General features: G+C 35.9%; 1 protein-coding gene across 8 annotated transcripts in view; it reads right to left on the bottom strand.

Moving 5' to 3' along the window:
- Positions 1 to 25,031, bottom strand: part of TBCK (TBC1 domain containing kinase) — a 243,420-nt gene that overhangs the window by 120,603 nt on the left and 97,786 nt on the right. For all 8 annotated transcript variants that reach the window (XR_014243643.1, XR_014243644.1, XR_014243645.1 and 5 more), the window contains 2 exons: positions 2,494 to 2,530; positions 1,335 to 1,496 (listed from right to left, as the gene is read on the bottom strand). Coding sequence is in view for 5 of the 8 variants with exons in the window: in XM_082389068.1 (XP_082245194.1) it covers positions 1,335 to 1,496; positions 2,494 to 2,530 (199 nt within the window). In the remaining 3 variants the exon portion in view is untranslated. The remainder of the gene's footprint in view (positions 1 to 1,334; positions 1,497 to 2,493; positions 2,531 to 25,031) is intronic.

Here is a 25,031-nt window from a genome sequence, read left to right on the forward strand (position 1 = left end):
TTTTGTTTTGTGGTGAGAATGCTTAAGATTTACTATCTTAGCAAATTTCAAGCATACAATACAGTATTATTAACTATTGTCACCACGTTGTCTTTTAGATCCTCAGAACTTATTCATCTTATAACTGAAAGCTTGTATCCCTTTGAAGGTTTATTGTAGTGTAAGTCCTCACAGTTGGCTTTTGTTTTTTTTTGAATTTTTGAATTTTATTTTATTTAGTTTCTATACAGCAGGTTCTTATTAGTTACCTATTTTATACATATTAGTGTATACATGTCAATCCCAATCTCCCAATTCATCCCACCACCACCACCACCCCCCCGCCACTTTCCCCCCTTGGTGTCCATACGTTTGTTCTCTATATCTGTGTCTCTATTTCTAGGCAGCAGGTTTCTTATTTCTTTTGAGAGTACTTATTAAATATATAGTGTTAAGGTACCTTTCTTTTATTCTTTGATTTTTAGACAAATTTATCTCTTGGATAATTTTAAGTGTGTTTATTTTCAGCAATCACTTGTGGCTGCCTGAAAATATGGACAACAGCAATAAACACATAGAAGGGTTGGAGCCAATGAAATGCTATTTGAAGAAAGCAGAATTTTTCTACTTGAAAAACATTTTGGTTTCCACAAAAATGTAGTTTAGTTTTTTCTTCCACAGATTGTTATATCCTACGTAACCATATTACTTTCATCTTTTCAGCGACAGCATCAAAGCTTAAACCATAGTTACATTCAATATTTCTACACTTAAGCATTCAACTCCCAAATTTACAAGCTCCTCACTTATGAATACAATATATAGCTTGACTTACTATCCTGCATTGTACAACATGGAATTTCCCTGGAGTGTGACTTGCTCTCCCAAGAGGACAGGGTTTCTCCTTTCCTCAAACTGTCAAACTGTTAGCAAGCAGCTATGGATAGGAGAGAGCAAAGTTCCATGTGAATTACATCTCTGTATAAACTTAGATTCTCAAACTCCTTCCCAAGTGGCCTTTATTTACTCTCTATCAGTTGGAGATAAATAGGCCTATCCTAAGCAAGGCAAATGTGTCACCCCGCCCGCCCCCACCGCCCTGTCCTTTACCTTTTTGATGGCATCACTGACATGAAAGTAAATGATAGTGAGCTATTATGACCCTGTTTTACATCTACAATGCTGGGCCAGCAGAACAGGTACTATACAAGAGAGATAATTCAGAGACGGATGATGAGGCTCAAGCAGAAGAGATTCTGAAGGCTTGTATGATTATTTTTGCAAATTGTTATAAGAATGTCTCATTATCCTATAATTAAATTTCACTTAGTAATTCCATTTATATATATCTATACCTGGTAAATCAGAGAAGAGAAGAATGCACTCATTAAAGCCATTAGACAAAAGCCGGTCACGCAGCTGCTGAAGAATTGCTACTCCGATACAGAATGGGAAGGAGGAATTCCCAAGCAATAAGGTATCCCAGAGGTGGAAAATTTTGTGCAGTGGAAATACATCTGTAAAATGACAAATATAAATAAATTAACTGAAATTAAAAAAAAAGATTAAAACAACAACAAGCTACTTTACTAGACATGGTAATTCCCTTATGGTCAAAACTATTAAAGAACAAATACTGGCAAACTGTTTTTTATAAAATACGTATTTGGCTTTGTAGATTTATTGCTTCCTAAGGCATCCTAAAAAACTGATAATCAGATTGATCAAATAGATGACATTTTCTAGCCACCATTATCAATCTTGGTATAGCTGTTACATTCATTCTGTTTCTTCCTAGAATTTTCAGGTCATATTATTCTCACAAGTTTATATACTTAGAAGAATTTTAGTACTGTTATAGATTCAGTATCATTACATTTCTATTATGCACTCTAAAAACTGCTTTTTAAAATTCCTGTAAAAAAATCTGATTAGCAATTTTTTATTTCCTGAAACTTTCTTTTTTTCATTTATCAATACTCTGAACATCTTTCCAGGCCAGTACATACAGATCTACTTCAAATATTGTATTCCATTAATCATATGTACATATTTAAGCAGAATAGCCACTGTATTAATATCTGTAACTGATTAAAGTATTACATATTCACATAAACTGTTTATTTCTAGAGGAATTCTAGGATAGGAAATAACAAAAGTATTAGTTATTAGACAATCTCTAAAAATTGAGCCTGATTTGGTTGTAACAGTTGCCTTCCAAAACTTTATGTAAATACTACAGTTAATATTAATTTATTTTTCAACAGAGGGCAGAGATTTTATGAATGTCATGATATGTCAGATAGGTTTTCATCCTATAGAACAACCTTTTTGATATTTAGTAGTCAGAACAATTGAAAAATATTTCTACCCAACTATATTACCTTAGAATTACATAAGGATGCTCATGTAATTAAATCTGCTTAGTATTATTGTAACTATAATATACTGGGGAAGAATGGAGCTGTTCTTTTGCTAATACAATATTGAAAGAAAAGGGAAAATGATACTTACGAGTAAACATGGTGAGAAACCAAGGGATGGCATAGAGCTATGAGTGGAAAAAGATAGGGATGCAGGGGATGGATAAAGAGGAAATAAAAGAGATAATTAGAATGACTTCCAGTAAACTGAATGGTTAAAAAAAGCTCTATGTTTTGGTCTACTCCACTGATTAAAAACATTCTTTAACACGACATGCAGAAATAAACTCAAAATGGATTAAAGGCCTAAATGTAAGGTCAGATACTATAAAACTCCCAGAGGAAAACATAGGCAGAACACTCTGTGACATAAATCACAGAAATATTTTTTTGGATCCACCTCCTAGAGTAATGGAAATAAAAACAAAAATAAACAAATGGGACATAATTAAACTGAAAAGCTTTTGCACAGCAAAGGAAACCAAAAACAAAATGAAAAGACAAACTATGGAATGGGAGAAAATATTTGAAAATGATGCAACTGACAAGCGATTAATTTCCAAAATATATAAACAGCTCACACAGCTCTATATAAAAAAAAAATCAAAAAATGGGCAGAAGATCTAAATAGATGTTTCTCCAAAGAAGACATACAGATGGCCAAGAGGCACATAAAAAGATGCTCAACATCACTAATTATTAGAGAAACGCAAATCAAAACTACAATGAGGTATCACCCCACACTGGTCAGAATAGCTGTCATCAAAAAGTCTACAAATAGTAAATGCTGGAGGGGGTGTGGAGAAAAAGGAACCTTCCTACACTGTTGATGGGAATGTAAATTGGTACAGCCACTATGGAGAACAGTATGAAGGTTCCTTAAAAAACTAAAAACAGAGTTACCATATGATCCATTGATCTCACTCCTGGGCATATAACTGAAGAAAACTCTAAATCAAAAAGATACATGCACCCCAATGTTCACTGGAGCATTATTTACAATAGCCAAGACACATGGAAGCAACCTAAGTGTACACTGACAGATGAATGGATGAAGAAGATGTAGTATATACATACAATGGAATATTACTCAGCCATAAAAAAGAAAGAAAGAATGCCATTTGCAGCAACATGGATGGGCCTAGAGATGATCATTCTAAGTGAAGTAAGGCAGACAGTAGATGTGGAATCTAAAAAATTGATACAAATGAACTTATTTATAAAACAGAAATAGACTCACAGACATAGAAAACAACAAACTTACAGTTACCAAAGGGGAAAAGAGGGGGGATAAATTAGGAGTTTGGGATTAACATATACACACTACTGTATATAAAATAGGTAACCAACAAGGACCTACTGTATAGCACAGGGAACTATACTCAACATCTTGTAATAACCTATAATGGAAAAGAATCTAAAAAAGAATATATATATACATATATATATATATATATATGTATAACTGAATCACTTTGCTATATGCCAGAAACTAATACAACATTGTAAATCAATTATACTTCAATAAAAATTAAAAAAATAAAAGAGAATCTAGATAGTTATAATTATTATCACAAATATTCTATTAAATAATGATATCTATTACAAATGCTGCAGATGATCCTTTGGCCAAGGCTTATTCCACAGAGTATTTTCATTTCATCAAAGACTACACTCAAGACAATGCCTAATGCAAACACAATACTAGCATGCTAATTTCAAAGGTCTACTTTTCAAAGGAGAACTTTTGTTCTTAGGAATAAAATATTCCTAAGATTTGAAGAGTCTTCATCAGTGTTGAGTTACCCTTACTGAGTATTTTTTGAGACATGATGAGATGATATTTGAAAAATGTCCAAAATGTCTCATTAAAAAATTTTTATGAAGCTTATGCCTTCTAATACCACTTTCTAAATTAACAGGAAGCTTCATAAGAGACTAAAAGTAATGAGATCTAGGAATGAAATAATTTGGTTCTTTAGATGAGTGACAAATTAATTTTCCTAAGTTTACTCTCTAGAAATGAAACACACACACACATACCAATTAATTTTGTGAGATTTTGAAAGTAAGAAATCATTCTTAATTTCTAAAAGTAGAGTAAAATCTCCTTTGTTAATAACAAGTATCAAAAACCAATAATAATTTACAGAAAAATCTGAAAAAGCTCTACTTTTATGTTTTATGTCAGTGCATGCTCCTATTAGACAAAGAGTTTTGTACCTATAGGGTATTTTTGTACCTATAGGGTATTTTTGTACCTATAGGGTATTTTTGTACGTATAGGGTATTTTTGTAAACCTATAGGGTTTAAATAAATAGTTTTTCAGCACCTATCAATTGAGAATTTACAAGTAGAGTTGAATATTTCTTTGCATTATACACAATTGAGTATCTATGCTATTAAATGGCAGTCAAGAACCATAAGTACAGTTATAGACTACATTAAAATCTAAGTACTGTATGTGAAATAAACCCATTGCTCCCCACAAGATCATCACTTATATACACTGACACAGCCATTACAAATGGGGAAACTGAGGAGTACAGAGGTATGTGACTTCACTATAGAGTATTGGTTGTAGAAAACAATAAAATATAATAAAATCTGAATCTTTCAGCCTAATTTAAATTTAAACATACAGTCTGTATATATAAGTTCCATCATTATTATTTAACTTTTCTTTCTTTTAAGGATATAACATAAATTATATTATGCTCTACCCTTCTGATCAAAGCCAATTGTTTGTCATTAGGAATCTTACCTGAGTTACTTCAGCAACCAACTAACAATCCCTTTACCCACATATTGAAGAGAGCATGTGTATGAGGAAGAACACAATGTGGGGAGGAACCACCTGAAAGGATCAGGGGGAAAACATGCCAGGCTCACACAAAGCCAGGCATGGTTCATCTTACCACTAGCCAGAATTTTTTTTAAAACCCTGAAATAAACAAGGCATAAGGCAGAGTACTCAAAAGGATATTGCCTTAGTAATGGGGCAAAATTATGCTCCCAAATTATGCTGCCCTGGTCTCACTTAACAAACCTTAAAAGCAAGCCTTGAAAAGATCAAACTGTTTCAATGTTACCTAGCTGCATCTCAAAATAAAGCTCAAGAATATTTACAAGAACATAAAAATATCCAATAACCAACAAGGTAAAACTCACAATGACTGAAATTCAGTAAAAAAATCAGTAGTGCAAAGTAGCAGGAAAAAAAATGATCATAATGAGGAGAAAAAATCATTCAATCAAAATGGACAAAGAACTAACATAAATGTTTGTAGTAGCAGGCAAGGATGTCAAAATGCTTTTTATATCTGTATACATATGTTCAAAAATCTAACAAATGATTGAACACGTTAAGTAGAGACATAGTAGATATAAAAAAGAACCAAAAAAACCTTTCTAGAGATGAAAAATACAATGTTTGAGTCAAAAAATACACTGAATAGGATTACGAGCAGATCAGACATTGCAGAAGAAAAGATAAGTAAGCCTGAAAATACAGCAATAGAAACTACCCAAAATGAAACACGGACAGGGGGAATAAAGAAAAACAAAACATGTCCTATGCATCAGTGAGCAACTTCAACCAGCTGAATATATATGTTATTGGAGACTGCAAAAGACAGAGAGAAGATGAGAGGGGACAGAAAAAATATTTGAAGAAATAATAGCTGAACATTTTCCAAAAGTGATGAAAACTATAATCTGATATAGTAAATAATCTCAAGAACCTGAAGCACGTGAAACATGAAGAAAACTATACCAAGGTACATCATAATCAGATTTCTCAAAAAATCTTACACCATAGCCAGAGAAAAAAGGCACACTATGTAAAAGCATCAGTGAGAGGAATGTTTTCTTGTCAAAAACAGGGCACAAAAAATGACAGTGGGGCAACATTTTTCAAGTAATAAAAAAAAAAAAACCTATCAACTTAGAATTGTATGTCCAGCAAAAATATCTTTCAAAGACAAAGGTAAAATAAAGACTCTCACACAAACAGAAACTGAAAGAATTCATCAGCAGCAATCCTGCACTATAAGAAATGCTGAAGTCAGTCCTTCAGGAAGAAGGAAAATGATACCACATGGAAATCTGGACCTATACAGAAGAATGAAGAGACTCAGGATTATAAAAATGTAGTTAAATATAAAAAACTTTTATTTAAAAAAAAATCTTTAAAAATAAGTGACTCTCGGGAATTCCCTGGCGGTCCAGTGATTAGGACACCACGCTTTCACTGCCAAGGGCCTGGGTTCAATCCCTGGCTGGGGAACGAAGATCCCACAAGCTGCGTGGCACAGCCAAAAAAAAAAAAAAAGTGACTCTCTAAAGCAAAACTAATAATTTATGTGGAGCTTATAATATATGTAGAAATAAAAGGTAGGACAACAATAATACAAATGCCAGGAGGGGAAAATGGAGGTATATGTTGTAAAGTATTTATACTATATGTGAAGTGGCATAATACTACTTAAAAGCAGATTATAATAAGTTAAAGAATTATAGTATAAACCAGAATTTCTTAACCTCAGAACTATTCACATTTTGCATTGGACAACTCTTTCGAGGGGGAGGTGTAGTTTGTGTTTTAAGATTTTTGTAGCAAACCAGCCTCTTTACTAGATGCCAGTAGCACTTGCTCAGTTTTGTCAAAAATGTCTCAGACTTTGCCAAAAAATCCCGTGGGAGGCAAAACTGCCCCTGGTTGAGGACCACTGTGTAAATCTTAAAGAAACCAATAAGAAAACAACAAAGAGTTATAGCTATTGTCTCAACAAAGGAGATAAAATAGAATCACAAAAAATATATCCAACAAATCCGAAGAAGGCAGATAAAAAGGAAAAAGAGAACAAAGAACTGATAGGACAAATAGAATAAAAATAACAAATTGGTAGGTTTAAAGGCAGCCATAGCAATAATCACAACAGAAGTCAATGGTTCTTGTGATGGTTAATTTTATGTGTAAACTTTACTGACACAGATGCCCAGACACTTAGTTAAACATTATTCCGGATGTGTCTTTAAGGGTGTTTCTGGATGAGATCAACATGAAAATCTGTAGACTTCGTAAGGCAGACTGCCCTCCCTAATGTGAGTGGGTCTCATGGAATTTGTTGGAGGTCTGAATAGAACAGAAGGTAGAGTAAGGGAGAATTCACTCTATGCCTGATAGGATAAGCAGTGAAGAAAGCATAGTTCTAGCTTGTAAGGAGCTTACAGTTCATTAAGAGCAGTAGCTATTCATTAGATAATCTCTCAATCCACTCCAATTAGGTTCTAGCCTTCACCTCACCACCAGAACTGCTCTTCTCTTGGTCATCAAAGGTCTCCATGTTTCTAAATCTAATGGTCAATTCTCATTCTCAGTCTTTACCAATCAGCAGGCTTTGACATAATTTACTATTCTCACCTCCTCTAACCGCCTGCCCCCACCTTAACTTGGCTTCCAAGAAACCACATTCATCTAGTTTTCTGACTGCTCCTTCTCCATCTCTTTTGTTGGTTCCTATTTATCTCCCTGACTTAAATATTGGCATGCCCTATATTCAGTGCTTAGAATTTTTTTCTCTTCTATTATCTCCAAATGATGTGAGGACTTATATTTACAGCTCTATCCCAGACCACTCTCCTGAAATCCAAACCGGTATGTACAAATGCCTACTTGACATTTCCACTTGTATATCTGATAGATATGCATATCATGTCCCAAACTAAGCTCCTGACACTGTTTCCAAAATCTGTGCCTCCAAGTATAGTCTTCCAAATCTTCGTTAAGAGCAATCCTATTCTTCCAATTGCTCAGGTAAAAAAAACTGCGGAATCATTCTTTTCTCCTCTTTCTTCCACACTGTACATTTGTCACCAGCAGTCCTGCCAGCTCTACCTTCAAAATATATACAGAATATGAAAACTTCTCACCACTTCTACTGCTAATTTCCTGATTCAAGCCACCATCATCTCTTGCCTAGATTATTACAATAGCCCATGACTAGTCCTCTAGATTCCATCCTTGCCCCTCCTTGGATTTTTCTTACCACAGCAGGCAGAATGATCTTGTTAAAATGTTTAGATAAGAACAAGTAGCTTTCAGTGGCTTTCCACTACCAACAATAAAAGCTAAAGTCCTAACTATGATCTATAACAGCAGTCCCCAACCCTCTTGGCACCAGGGACCGGTTTCATGGAAGACAATTTTTCCACGGATGGCGGTGGGAGGGGAGGAATGGTTCAGGCAGTAATGTGAGCCGCGATGGGGAGTGGCAGATGCAGCTTCGCTTGCTTGCGTGCCCGCCCCGCCGCTCACCTCCTGATGTGCGGCCCGGGTCCCAACAGGCCGGGACCGGACAGGTCCGCGGCCAGGGGGCTGGGGACCCCTGATCTATAAGACTCTGTGTGATCTGGCCCTTCAGTTACCTCTTTGACCTTCATCTCCTTGTTCCCTGCGCTCCAGTCACACTGATCTCTTGTCTCCTGGCGGCTCCTTTGGCATCCCTGGCATGCTCACACCTCAGGGCTGTAGCTCTTGCTGCTCTTGCTGTTGCTTCTGTTTGGATTGCTCCTTCCCTCAATTCATTAAGGCATTTATTCAGAAGTCACCTTTTCTGTGAGGCTTTACCTTACTGAAATATTCAATCCCTCCTTCACCTGAGCACTTAAACTCCATGTCCCTGATTTAGCTGTTTTTTGTTTTTTCTTCAGTACTTATCACTACCTAACATACCGCAAAGTATATTTATCTTTACTGTCTACCCCCCACTATAATATAAGTTGAATGACGGCAGAGATTTCTGTCTTTTTTTTTTTTTCCATTGATGTAACCAGGGCCTAGGAAAATGTCTGGTACATAATAGGCACTCAAATATTTGTTGAAAGAATGAAATATATAATAAAGATATTTGAAAGGGACAGATTAAAAGATTAAATAGTCACAAGATTACACAATTTATTGACAAGTTTTCAATACATATGAAATAAAGAGAAAATCAGTTAATCTTCCTTGGGTGTGTGTGTGTGTGTGTGTGTGTGTGTGTGTGTGTGTGTGTGTGTGTGTGTGTGTGTGTGTGTGTGTGTGTATCCTTCATATTAAATAGTGGCAAGTATGGAAAAAACATTAAACTTGAAATGTTGAACTATATACCTATACTTTGATAACAATTATGAAAACAGTTATTAGAAATAAGCAAAATGAAGCATATTCTAATAAATATTTGAAAAGTAATAATTCAAATTGAATAAATTTCTTTAATATAATATATAACAACTCCTAGGTGCTCACCAGCACCAGTCAATGCTTACCAACTAAAGTCAAGTAAATAAATATGTAATATACTCTGTGAGACTGTAATGCCTGTTATTTATTCCTTCTATTATTTCTCCCTATTAAAATTTTAACTGATATTTTCACCTTAAATAATTTCTTAGCATATTGATATATCTTCATAATACAGTCTGATACAAAAAAGACAGCAAAATAAGATAATTCTGAATACTAGGGTAGTTTAGGTTTTAATTTAAAAAATAACAAATAATGAAATATTTTCTTACAAATAAGAAAAATATATAAAATTAGTCTTATTAAGTTAGAGATATTATTAGCTACTTCCCGATTTAGAGTTGGAAACAAACCCAGTGAAAAGAAATCATACATTCATACATTCTGTTTTCTCCAGATCATGAAATTATATGTTCTTGAATTAGCCTAGTGCTAGTCTGCTGAAAGAGTCAGCTGAGTAAATACTGCCCCCTAGCAATAATCAAGAAAGTATAGTGTTATTTACCATTTCATGAAGCCTTTCTTTATGGTCTGGTAATGTCAAAGTTAGAAATATCAATAGGAAAAACAAAGGCAGGGGCTCATTAACTTGATTTTCAAGAGCAGAAAATTAAGGCTCAAAAACTTACAAATATATAAAAATGAAAAAGATTAAAAAAGGAAATATTTCTTATAATATAAACTCTAGGTGAATCTTTTGTCAAATGGATTTATTTTCAAACATATTATATGTTCTCTCTAACATACATAGTAATAATAAAAATTAATACAAAAGAGAGTCCCTTCTAATTGACTTTCTTAATCTATTTTTTTATGAACATATTTTCTGTTTACCTCAAGTCAAAAGCATTTTTATATTTAAGTTACTGTAAGCCACATCTGTAAAATGCATGTTGACCATTAGATGGATGCCTTGCAATGATTCTCTGCCTTAGAAAAATGTACATCTACCCATTCAAGTAAAGGATGCTTGAAAAACAGCAGGTTTTCAAAGCAGTAGACTATCATATATTTTCTTGAAACTTTGAAACTCTGGTTTTGTGATCTGGTAGCTACATATCTCTTTGAACCTTTAGGATTATTGTGAAGATTAGTTAATGGTTCTAAAACACCTGGCAGAAGATGTGGTATATATCATATATCAGCATAGGAAGTACAATTATCATTCTTAATAACAGCCCAGAAGCTTCTACAATAGGAAAGTATTTCAACAACCCAAAATTCTGAGTTAACCTCATGAAGCCATCTAACAAAAGCTACACACGTTTTGGAACCAGGAGATAGGAGTGGAAGGTAAAGAGAAGAGAATCCTGAGCACTGGGAACTGTACATGATGTTTCACAGGTCAAGGTAGACTCAATTAATGCAAGGCACAGACGAAGAAGGCTAAAGTATTTCCAGTCCTGCTGGCTCTCAGAATCAATATTCCTCAATCCCATGTCAACTACTCTGAGTTCACAAAATTTCAAAAATTCTTACATAAAATCTTTTCCCTCAACTTTTCAAATTCTACAAGATCCTTTATTTTGTCTATATCTGACTCTCTATTGCCTTCTTAACCACATATAAAATAACATGACTTGATAAGAAGGAAAATTCTTGAAAATCAAGAATATGTCCCATAAAACATTTGTATTGTTCCATTGTGTTACTCATTTTCAAAAGACTGTTAGCTTTTTCAACGATGAACAAAGATGATGGCTTACGTTAAACCAGGATAAATTCGGTGGAATGGGAAAGGGTTTCACATAAATAAAAAAACTACATAATACAGGCAAAAGCGGTAATAAACAGCTCTCCTTATTTAACAGTACTCCTGGTCTCCTAACTTATTATAATCTTGGGGAAACATTTGCAAGTACAAAACCTGCCTTCATAACCAGCAACAAGGGGACAAAAGTCAGGAGGTGAGAATTATAAATCTATATGATAACAGTGATTTACAGAGCAACTCTTTAGAATATTTTAAATAGAAAAAAAATTACATTCTGATATTTTTGTGAACCAGTAACCCAGAAACAAAAGATTATCTGTTTCTAATCTTTATCTTAATAAAGCAGCCAATAAATACTGCATTCTTGTAGATAAAACAAAGTAGTATGGAACACAGTGCCTGGCACATTAATGACTGTATTGAATCTATAAGACGTGCTATGTAACACCTTCTGGGAGATGGAAAAGTACCTTAAAAATCAAGCAATAAAAAAGGTTAAAATTTAAAATGTAGTAGCAATCTCACCAACTCGGACAAACAAGAAAGTCTTTATTGTTGTTAGTATCATATTTCCTCCAGCAAAGTGTTTGTTAACTAATGCAGCAAAATAATATATCCATTATAGCTTGTAATATAATGCTTTTCTAAATGTAAATCATATTAACATAACCAAAGAAACAGTGCAACATGAACAGATTCTAATAAGCAAAACAAGAACACCGATAATGGTTAACCCTTAATACTAACTATTTACCTGGAACTGTGTTAAACGGTTTATATGTATTATCTCATTTAATCATCACAATAATCCTAAGAGGTAAGATTTATTATAATCAACATTAAGAGGACTGTGGAGAAGAAAAACTAACTTAAGTGTTTAGCTAGTAAGTTGAAGAGTCCGGATGAGAACCCTGCCCCATTTGACACCAATGTCTGAGTGCTTACCCAAATTGTGGTCACAGACTTCTGGGGATCTTCAAGACCCTTCAGGGGCCCCAAACTTCAAAGCTATTTTTATAACAATCTGAGATGTTTTTGCTCTTTTTTACTATGTTAACATTTGTGCTAATGGTGCAAAAACCACTGGTGAATAAAACTGCTGGCACCTCATCACAAATCAAGGTAGTGGAACAAAAGTATAGAAGTCATATTCTTGTGAAGGAGTAAAAATTATTAATTTTGTTAAATATCTTTTAAAATGTTCCATGAGACAAAATTGGAAGTATGCATAAAGTACTTGCACTGTGCACTGAAGTAAAAGATTGTCTTGAGAGGGAGCTTCAAGATGGCGGAAGAGTAAGACGTGGAGATCACCTCCCTCCCCACAAATACATCAGAAATACATCTATATGTGGAACAACTCCTACAGAACACCTACTGAACGCTGGCAGAAGACCTCAGACCTCCCAAAAGGCAAGAAACTCCCCACGTACCTGGGTAGGGCAAAAGAAAAAAGAAACAACAGAGACAAAAGAATAGGGACAGGACCTGCACCTCTGGGAGGGAGCTGTGAAGGAGGAAAGGTTTCCACACACTAGGAAGCCCCTTCAGGGGCGGAGACTGCGGGTGGCAGAGGGGGGGAGCTTCGGAGCCACGGAGAAAAGCGCAGCAACAGGGGTGCGGAGGGCAAAGCGCAGAGATTCTCGCACAGGGGATGAGTGCCGACCAGCACTCACCAGTCCGAGAGGCTTGTCTGCTCACCCGCTGGGGCGGGCGCGGGCTGGGAGCTGAAGCTCGGGCTTCGGAGGTCGGATCCCAGGGAGAGGACTGGGGTTGGCTGCGTGAACACAGCCTGAAGGGGTTAGCGCACCACGGCTAGCCGGGAGGGAGTCTGGGAAAAAGTCTGCAGCTGCCGAATAGGCAAGAGACTTTTTCTTGCCTCTTTGTTTCCTGGTGCGCGAGGAGAGGGGATTCAGAGCACCGCTTAAAGGAGCTCCAGAGACGGGCGCGAGCCACGGCTATCAGCGCGGAACCCAGAGACAGGCATGAGATGCTAAGGCTGCTGCTGCCGCCACCAAGAAGCCTGTGTGCAAGCACAGGTCACTCTCCACACCGCCCCTCCTGGGAGCCTGTGCAGCCCACCACTGCCAGGGTCCCATGATCCAGGGACAACTTCCCCGGGAAAACGCAAGGTGCCTCAGGCTGGTGCAACGTCATGCTGGCCTCTGCCGCCGCAGGCTCACCCCGCACTCCGTACCCCTCCCTACCCGCGGATTGAGTGAGCCAGAGCCCCCGAAGCAGCTGCTCCTCTAACCCCCATCCTGTCTGGGCGGAAACAGATGCCCTCAGGCGACCTACACGCAGAGGTGGGGCCAAATCCAAAACTGAACCCCGGGAGCTGTGCGAACAAAGAAGAGAAAGGGAAATCTCTCCCAGCTGCCTCAGGAGCAGCGGATTAAATCTCCACAATCAACTTGATGTACCCTGCATCTGTGGAATAGCTGAATAGACAACGAATCATCCAAAAATTGAGGAGGTGGACTTTGGGAGCAACAATATATAAATTTTTTTTCCTTTTTCTCTTTTTGTGAGTGTGTATGTGTATGCTTCTCTGTGTGATTCTGTCTGTATAGCTTTGCTTTTACCATTTGTCCTAGGGTTCAGTTTGTCCTTTTTTTATTACTTAAAGTTTTTTTTTAATAATTATTTTTTATTTTAATAACTTTATTTTATTTTATCTTCTTCCTTTCTTCCTTTCTTTTTTTTCTCCCTTTTATGCTGAGCTGTGTGGATGACAGGCTCTTGGTGCTCCAGCCAGGCGTCAGGGCTGTGCCTCTGAGGTGGGAGAGCCAAGTTCAGGACACTGGTCCACAAGAGGCCTCCCAGCTCAACGTAATATCAAATGGCGCAAATCTCCCAGAGATCTCCATCTCAACCCCAAGACCCAGCTCCACTCAACGACGAGCAAAATACAGGGCTGGACACCCTATGCCAAACAACTAGAAAGACAGGAACACAACCCCATCCATTAGCAGAGAGGCTGCCTAAAATCATAATAAGGCCACAGACCCCCCAAAATATACCACCAGAAGTTGACCTGCCCAAGAGAAAGACAAGATCCAGCCTCATCCACCAGAACACAGGCACTACTCCCCTCCACCAGGAAGACTACACAACCCACTGAACCAACCTTAGCCACTGCGGACAGACACCAAAAAAACCCGGGAACTACGAACCTGCAGCCTGTGAAAAGGAGACCAAAACACAGTAAGTTAAGCAAAATGAGAAGACAGAGAAACACAGAGCAGATGAAGGAGCAAGGCAAAAAACACCAGACCTAACAAATGAAGAGGAAATAGGCAGTCTACCTGAAAAAGAATTCAGAATAATGATAGTAAAGATGATCCAAAATCTTGGAAATAGAATGGAAAAAATACAAGAAACGTTTAACAAGGACCTAGAAGAACTAAAGAGCAAACAAACAGTGATGAACAACACAATAACTGAAATTAAAAATTCTCTAGAAGGGATCAATAGCAAAATAACTGAGGCAGAAGAGCGGATAAGTGACCTGGAAGATAAAATAGTGGAAATAACTACTGCAGAGCAGAATAAAGAAAAAAGAATGAAAAGAATTGAGGACAGTCTCAGAAACCTCTGGGACAACATTAAACGCACCAACATTCGAATTATAGGGGTCCCAGAAGAAGAAGAGAAAAAGAAAGGGACTGAGAAAATATTTGAAGGGATTATAGTTGAAAACTTCCTTAATATGGGAAAGGAAATAGTTAATCAAGTCCAGGGAGCACAGAGAATTCCATACAAGATAAATCCAAGGAGAAACACGCCAAGACACATTATTAATCAAACTCAAAAATTAAACACAAAAAATATTAAAAGCAGCAAGGGAAAAAAAACAAATAACACACAAGGGAATCCCCATAAGGTTAACAGCTTATCTTTCAGCAGAAACTCTGCAAGCCAGAAGGGAGTGGCAGGACATACTTAAAGAGATGAAGGAGAAAAAACCTACAACCAAGACTACTCTACCCAGCAAGGATCTCATTCAGATTTGACGGAGAAATTAAAACCTTTACAGACAAGCAAAGGCTAAGAGAATTCAGCACCACCAAACCAGCTTTACTACAAATGCTAAAGGAACTTCTCTAGGCAGGAAACACAAGAGAAGGAAAAGACCTACAGTAACAAACCCAAACCAATTAAGAAAATGGTAATAGGAACATACATATCGATAATTACCTGAAATGTAAATAGATTAAATGCTCCAACCAAAATACACAGACTGGCTGAATGGATACATAAACAAGACCCGTATATATGCTATCTACAAGAGACCACCTCAGACCTAGGGACACATACAGACTGAAAGTGAGGGGATGGAAAAAGATATTCTATGCAAATGGAAATCAAAAGAAACCTGGAGTAGCAATTCTCATATCAGACAAAATAGACTTTAAAACAAAGAGTATTACAAGAGACAAAGAAGGACACTACATAATGATCAAGGGATGAATCCAAGAAGAAGATATAACAATTGTAAGTATTTATGCACCCAACATAGGAGAACCTCAATACATAAGGCAAATACTAACAGCCATAAAAGGGGAAATCGACAGTAACACAATCATAGTAGGGGACTTTAACACCCCACTTTCACCAGTGGGCAGAGCATTCAAAATGAAAATAAATAAGGAAACACAAGCTTTAAATGATACATTAAACAAGATGGAATTAATTGATATTTGTAGGACATTCCATCCAAAAACAACAGAATACACATTCTTCTCAAGTGCTCATGGAACATTCTCCAGGATACATCATATCCTGGGTCACAAATCAAGCCTTGGTAAATTTAAGAAAATTGAAATTGTATCAAGCATCTTTTCTGGCCACAATGCTATGAGACTAGATATCAATTACAGGAAAAAATCTGTAAAAAATACAAACACATGTAGGCTAAACAATACACTACTTAATAACTAAGAGATCACTGAAGAAATCAAAGAGGGAATCAAAAAATACCTAGAAACAAATGACAATGAAAACACGACGACCCAAAACCTATGGGATGCAGCAAAAGCAGTTCTAAGAGGGAAGTTTATAGCAATACAATCCTACCTCAAGAAACAAGAAACATCTCAAATAAACAACCTAACCTTACACTTAAAGCAATTAGAGAAAGAACAAAAAAACCCCCAAAGTTAGCAGAAGGAAAGAAATCATAAAGATCAGATCAGAAATAAACGAAAAGAAAATGAAGGAAACGATAGCAAAGATCAATAAAACTAAAAGCTGGTTCTTTGAGAAGATAAACAATAGTGATAAACCATTAGCCAGACTCATCAAGAAAAAAAGGGCGAAGACTCAAATCAATAGAATTAGAATGAAAAAGGAGAAGTAACAACTGACACTGCAGAAATACAAACGATCATGAGAGATTATTACAAGCAACTATATGCCAATGAAATGGACACCCTGGAAGAAATGGACAAATTCTTAGAAATGCACAACCTTCCAAGACTGAACCAGGAAGAAATAGAAAACATGAACAGACCAATCACAAGCACTGAAATTGAAACTGTGATTAAAAATCCTCCAACAAACAAAAGCCCAGGACCAGATGGCTTCGCAGGCGAATTCTATCAAACATTTAGAGAAGAGCTAACACCTATCCTTCTCAAACTCTTCCAAAATATAGCAGAGGGAGGAACACTCCCAAACACATTCTATGAGGCCACAATCACCCTGATACCAAAACTAGACAAAGATGCCACAAAGAAAGAAAACTACAGCCCAATATCACTGATGAACACAGATGCAAAAATCCTCAACAAAATACTAGCAAACAGAACTCAACAGCACATTAAAAGGATCATACACCATGATCAAGTGGGGTTTATCTGAGGAATGCAAGTATTCTTCAATATACGCAAATCAATCAGTGTGATACACCGTGTTAACAAATTGAAGGAGAAAAACCATATGATCATCTCAATAGATGCAGAGAAAGCTTTCGACAACATTCAACGCCCATTTATGATAAAAGCCCTGAAGAAAGTAGGCATAGAGGGAACTTTCCTCAACATAATAAAGGCCATATATAAGAAACCCACAGTCAACATCATCCTCAATGGTGAAAAACTGAAACCATTTCCACTAAGATCAGGAAAAAGACAAGGTTGCCCACTCTCACCACTATTATTCAACATAGTTTTGCAAGTTTTATCCACAGCAATCAGAGAAGAAAAAGAAATAAAAGGAATCCAAATCGGAAAAGAAGAAGTAAAGCTGTCACTGTTTGCAGATGACATGATACTATACATAGAGAATCCTAAAGATGCTACCAGAAAACTACAGGAGCTAATCAATGAATTTGGTAAAGTAGCAGGATACAAAATTAATGCACAGAAATCATTTGCATTCCTATACACTAATGATGAAAAATCTGAAATTGAAATTAGGAAAACACTCCCATTTACCACTGCAACAAAAAGAATAAAATATCTAAGAATAAACCTACCTAAGGAGACAAAAGACCTGTATGCAGAAAATTATAAGACACTGATGAAAGAAATTAAAGATGATACAAATAGATGGAGAGATATACCATGTTCTTAGATTGGAATAATCAACATTGTGAAAATGACTATGCTATCCAAAGCAATCTACAGATTCAATGCAATCCTTATCAAACTACCAATGGCATTTTTCACAGAACTAGAACAAAAAATTGCACAATTTGTATGGAAACACAAAAGACCCCGAACAGCCAAAGCAATCTGGAGAAAGAAAAATGGAGCTGGAGGAATCAGGCTCCCTGACTTCAGACTATACTACAAAGCTACGGTAATCAAGACAGTATGGTACTGGCACAAAAACAGAAATATAGATCAACGGAACAGGATAGAAAGCCTAGAGATAAACCGACGCACATATGGTCACCTTATCTTTGATAAAGGAGGCAAGAATATACAATGGAGAAAAGACAGCGTCTTCAGTAAGTGGTGCTGGGAAAACTGGACAGCTACATGTAAAAGATTAGAACACTCCCTAACACCATACACAAAAATAAACTCAAAATAGATTAAAGACCTAAATGTTAAGGCCAGACACTATCAAACTCTTAGAGGAAAACATAGGCAGAACACTCTATGACATAAATCACAGCAAGATCCTTGCTGACCCACCTCCTAGAGAAATGGAAATAAAAACAAAAAAAACCCAAATGGGACCTAATGAAACTTAAAAGCTTTTGCACAGCAAAGGAAACCATAAACAAGACGAAAAGACATCCCTCAGAATGGGAGAAAACTTTTGCAAATGAAGCAACTGACAAAGGATTAATCTCCAAAATTTACAAGCAGCTCATGCAGCTCAATATCAATAAAAGAAACAACCCAATCCAAAAATGGGCAGAAGACCTAAATAGACATTTCTCCAAAGAAGATATACAGATTGCCAACAAACACATGAAAGAATGCTCAACATCATTAATCCTTAGAGAAATGCAAATCAAAACTACAATGAGATATCATTTCACACCAGTCAGAATGGCCATCATCATAAAATCTACAAACAGTAAATGCTGGAGAAGGTGTGGAGAAAAGGGAACCCTCCTGCACTGTTGGTGGGAATGTAAATTGATACAGCCACTATGGAGAACAGTATGGAGGTTCCTTAAAATACTAAAAATAGAACCACCATACAACCCATCAATCCCACTACTGGGCATATTCCCTGAAAAAACCATAATTCAAAAAGAGTCATGTAACACAATGTTCATTGCAGCTCTATTTACAATAGCCAGGACATGGAAGCAACCTAAGTGTCTATCAACAGATGAATGGATAAAGAAGATGTGGCACATATATACAATGGAATATTACTCAGCCATAAAAAGAAATGAAATTGAGTTATTTGTAGTGAGGTGGATGGACCTAGAGTCTGTCATACAGAGTGAAGTTAGTCAAGAGAAAAACAAATACCGTATGCTAACACATATATATGGAATCTTAAAAACAAAAAAAAAATGGTCATGAAGAACCTAGGGGCAGGATGGGAATAAAGACACAGACCTACTAGAGAATGGACTTGAGGATACGGGGAGGGGGAAGGGTAAGCTGGGACAAAGTGAGAGAGTGGCAGGGACATATATACACTACTAAACGTAAAAGAGATAGCTAGTGGGAAGCAGCAGCATAGCACAGGGAGATCAGCTCAGTGCTTTGTGACCACCTAGAGGGGTGGGATAGGGAGGGTGCGAGGGAGACGCAAGAGGGAGGGGATATGGGGATATATGTATATGTATAGCTGATTCACTTTGTTATACAGCAGAAACTAACACACCATTGTAAAGCAATTATACTCCAATAAAGACGTTTAAAAAAAAAATCTGTTGCTTAGTGTAAAAAAAAAAAAGATTGTCTTGAGAATAAAGCACTTGGGCAATCATTTCAGCTATGAGTGAATGTAGGTGTTTTTTTCAAGAAATGCCAGTTTTTACTTGTAAGAATGACATAAAAACAATATTTTTTTTCAGGTTTGGATATTTGGCAGATATTTCTCAAAAATGAAGTGAACCTGTCACTTCAAGAAACAATTCTAGCTGTCAGGTGAAGATTAGAATGTTGGAAAACTTGTATCTGCCACTGTTAGCTTGGCAGGTTCCCAATACTTAATGACTTTTTGGATGAGATCAGTGGTGATATTAACGAATGTGATTTTTTTGATATTGTATAATAAAATGTCTCATAGTTGAAAGATCTGCATAATTCAGTGCACCAGTATTTTCTAAATGACCAATGCACAACATTACAAAATCATGTATGGGTAAAAGAGCCATTCAAAGTGCAAGATTGATTGATGAACTTGAATATAAAAGAATCTGAAAAGTTCATTGATATAGTTTTAGATTGTACATTGCAATGAAGCTTTAAGAAACTACCACTGTCTGAAAAGGCCCTTTGCCATAACATGCCCGTGTAGGGCCAACAGATTTTCTTCATGTACTTCAACTAAAACAAGGCATTGCAACCGGATTGAATTTAGAAGCAGGTATGAGAATCTAACTTTCCTCTATTAAGTAGAAATTGCAAAAATATAAAACAGTACCACTCCTCCATTATTTTTTGTTTGTTTTGGAAAACAATTATTTTTCAGAAAAATGTTATTTTGTTAACATGCAATGGTTTCATTATTGTCATTTTTAAATAAATAAGTACATAATTTTTTAAATGTCTCAGTAAATACTAAGAGATATAAACCCACATAAAAACTCTTTGGGATACTTGATAATTTTTAAAAACGTGAATGGGTCCTAAGACCAATCAAAAAGTTTGAGAACTGCTGCATCATACCATACATCCTTCTTTTTTTTAAAAAAAATTGAAGTATAGATGATTTACAACATTGTGTTAGTTTTAGATGTACAGGACAGTGATTCAGGTTTGTTTTCTTTTGTTTTCTGTAGAGTACATTCCATTATAGGTTATTACAAGATATTGGGTATAATCCCCTGTCCTATGCAGTACATTCTGTTGCTTACCTATTTTATGTATAGTAGTTTGTTTCTGTTAATCCCATACCCTTAATTTGTCCCTCCCCTGCTCCCTCTCCCCTTTGGTAACCATAAATTTGTTTTCTATGTCTGTGAGTCTATTTCTGTTCTGTATATAGATTCATTTATATTATTTTTTAGATTCCACATATAAGTGGTATCATATAGTATTTGTCTTTGTCTGACTTATTTCACTAAGCATATACTTCCTTTTACTTGTCTCTCAACCAGTATAAGGATACATTAGATTGAAAACAGAGTGAGGATTTACTAAAGAGGGAAACTTGCTGGATACTTAACTTGTATGTATGTGTTCTTAGCAAGAAGATACCAAAATATTACTTTGTCATTGCCTATGGAATTAATAAGTCTTTGGCTTCTGAGATATGAGTCCTTTCTGAAAGGTAATTAAGCTCTATCCTAAGAAAGAGAGCTCAGTAAGCCTTTTGTATTCAAGGGCTTTAAAGAACCCAAGGTCAGTAGAATGGGGTTAGGACTAAAGTCAGGGAAAACAGCAATAGCCAGACAAAGGACACATCCTGGCACTCCACAGATGGATTACAACAGGTTAGTGGGGACTCTTGTTATGGGAGACTCTAAACAGGGTGCAACTTCCTAATTTACCCTGTAACCACACTTGATAAAAATCTAAAAAGCTCTTTGTCACTAATCTCCTCTTTAGATTAAAACCTAAAATTTCTTTATGTAACAATAACAACATGAAGGCCAGGAATGAATGAAGGAACAAATGAACAAACAGAACAAACAAATAAATACATAAATATTTCTGAGAAATCCTTTCACATTTTTGGTAGTACAAACTCAGCTCAATATAAATTTTGAAAATGACAGTGATAAACTTTTAGGGAGGGAGAAAATCAGTAGTAGTATAAGCATCCATTAAGACTGTAGTTAAATGACAATGGTTTTGCCAGCATACTTGCTTATCACTGAATTTGTTAGCTTTATCTTTAGCAGACAGTAGGTTCAAGAGGCACATATAGTACTGAGATACAGCCCTTATCATTTCTCTTACTGACCACCGGACAACTTTTCATAATTTGCAGGTTGAATGCTATTTATAGCATTTCAGAAAAATAGTTTCCTTAAGAATGAAGAAGCATACTTTCCTGTTCTCACTTCAAAGGCCTGGTATGTTTTCAGAAGCAGAACATACACCAAGACAGAAATGATAAAAATCACTCTGGCCCCAATTTTGCCAAATACACATTACTCACCCTATTTATATGTAAATCGCATAACTACCATGCTATATATATAATCTAAGCATCACATCAGTGCACAATATTCCTAACTATTCAAGCTTCAGCAGTACTCAGTATTCAGAGTTCTGTGACCCACGGCAAATGGAAAGGAGCCAGAAATCACAATCTTTCCTGCAATAGGAGTCTGCATTTTAATGATGGAAGATTAATGAGGGCTTACTTTGATAGGATTAGTTATTGAGCAGGAAACTCAGTTTGGGATCTCATTACCAAAGTGTCCACATTTGCCCTTGATGAATCCTAGCCTGTATTGTTGTTGGAGGTGCAGAAAGTCACTTAAGCAATCATCTTTTTTTTTTTTTTTTAACATCTTTATTGGAGTATAATTGCTTTACAATGGTGTGTTAGTTTCTGCTGTATAACATAAGCAATCATCTTAAAGGTAGAACGCTGAAGGCAATAATTCGGGAAAAAAAAAAAAGAAAGCAAGACTGCACATACAAACTAATGACATGTAACTAAAAATATGTGATTATTAATAGAATAAGAAAAATGTTAGAAAAATTCTCCATTTCATCATACCTCTCCCACCACTATTCATTGTCAATAATCTCTACGTTAAAAACATCATATCTGTTTGCAAAATTAAATTTAAAAATAGCCTCAACATTTTAATGTTATCTCCAAACTTGAGAAACAGGCCAACAAAACACACACAAAAAATCAAGTTTTCAAAAAACAAAAAACAATCTTCCTATTAACATTTTAACTGTGTTAAATATCTTTCCTTTTGCCCTTTCTCTGTGACAAAAGAATAGTCATAGAAAAGGGAATTTCCTCCAGGTTAAGATATATTCTCTTTCCCCTAACTTCTCTTTTGTTAACTCTAGGACTCTCAATAGTGATAGAAGTGTTCCCTAGAGGATGTTTGGAAATACAATGTAGAGTCATTTTTCAGAAATAACGTGTAGGCATTTTATTGTCACAATGATTAGGGGATTATTATAGACAATCAGTGGCTGGGGGCCAGGGATGCTCAGTATTTGCCACATACTGGACATTCTCAACCCACAAGGAATTGTCCCCCACCCCATGTTGACTTATGAATGTCTCATAAAACTAATCACACTATATATATGAATCAATATTACTTTCACATTACTAGTATTGAAGCTTTTACAAGAAGTTATACAAAAATACCCCAGTAATTATAGGAGAGGGTCATAATGGAGAGGGAAGCTAAATAGAATAAAGATATTGTATCAAAATTATTGGATTATTAAATAATTAACTCACCTTATATAGCAGCACATTTAACAAACACTAAAGTACCCTCCACTAAGATTTAACAAACATTAACTAACACTTTGTCACAAATGCTTTGAAAAATTTTTAAAGCAAAATAGTACATTATAGATTCCAATATAATGGAAAGCCCCTTTCTACCATTCCTCAATTCTAATTCTCTCTTCTTTAAATATTATGTTTTGTACTTTCTATAACTTCTGTAAGAATTCCTTCCTAGATGGAAATTATAAATACGACATTCCATATGTATGTCTTCTAGGCAAGCTAGAACTTATTTTCATGTATGGTGTGAGGTTGGCTTTGATTCCCACCTCTCTCCATATAGTTACCCAATTGCATCAGGGCCATTTATTGAATAATCTTTTCAAATTGACTTATAGAGCCATTTGTGTCATATACCAAATTCCATATCTGGATGGGTTTATTTTGTGCTTTCTGTTTTACTAGTTTATATTAATATCACTGCATTAGTTTTCTTTTGGTTAATATTTGCCTCATATTTTTTTAATCTCCTTTTTGACCAATATCCTTAAATTTTTACATTTGTCTCTTATAAATAGCATATAGATGGATTTTTAAAAATATCTAAAAATTTCCTTTATTAGGTAATCTACTTAGCTTACCCTGTTTCTGTGTTTTCTCTATGTTTTTAAAGGGGTGGATGACTTTCCTTTGTTCCACACTCCCCCATTCCATTTAAAAGTTATACATTTTCTTTCTATTCTTTTAGTGAGTACCATTAAAATTTTAATATGCATTCCTGTACTTCTACATTTCTTGTGAGCAGAGACACTAACTGCCCTTTGTTCTGCAGTATAGTTTCAACGATGTTTGTATAAAAATAGCCTTAGTAAATAGAGATAGAGTCTCCTTTTGCAGCAACAGACAGGTTTTCTTATAGCCTCAGAGAAAAAGATAGCCTCTCTCTCTCTCTCTCTCTCTCTTTCTTTCTTTCTCTCTCCAGAGTAAAGGGAACATGTTTACTATCCATTAAAAAAAAAAAATCAAGTTCCCTAAACTCGGAGTTCCTCTCCTGTAACGCAATCCACTGCATTATGCAGGTATCATCTGGACCCTCTGTGTCGTCTCTATGGGATTTGGAAGCAAGGGAAATCAAGACAAATATGCTAATGCTCATGCTGCTTGCTGTGCTGTGAGTGAGAGTGAGAAAGTCCTTTGTCTCTGACACAGGAGTCTTGGATTTTCTGCCAATACCCATGAGACAGTACCAGGCTCATTTATTAGCTTTTGAGTAGGGTAAAATCAAATCCCAGATCTGAAAGGATGCCTGACTTAATGTCTAAATATAAAGTGCATATTTACTTTCCCCTCAAATGATACAGAATCATTAGAACACTTTTAAGTTGAAATTCCACTGACTCTTACCTTTCATGTTATTGTTATCTAGAATTTTACTTCCATCATGCTACTAGCCTTTCCCAAATTGATTTTACATATAAATATTTAATAGTCATTGTTTAATTAGATTGCAAACTTGTGAGGATTAGAGGAGTGCTTAAAGATGGTTAGAGCAGTGCTTAGTGCACAGTAAGCACTTAATATATGTCCACGTTA

The sequence above is a fragment of the Balaenoptera borealis genome, assembly GCF_965194805.1.
Source record: "Balaenoptera borealis genome assembly, chromosome: 4".
Classification (NCBI taxonomy): Eukaryota; Metazoa; Chordata; class Mammalia; order Artiodactyla; family Balaenopteridae; genus Balaenoptera; species Balaenoptera borealis.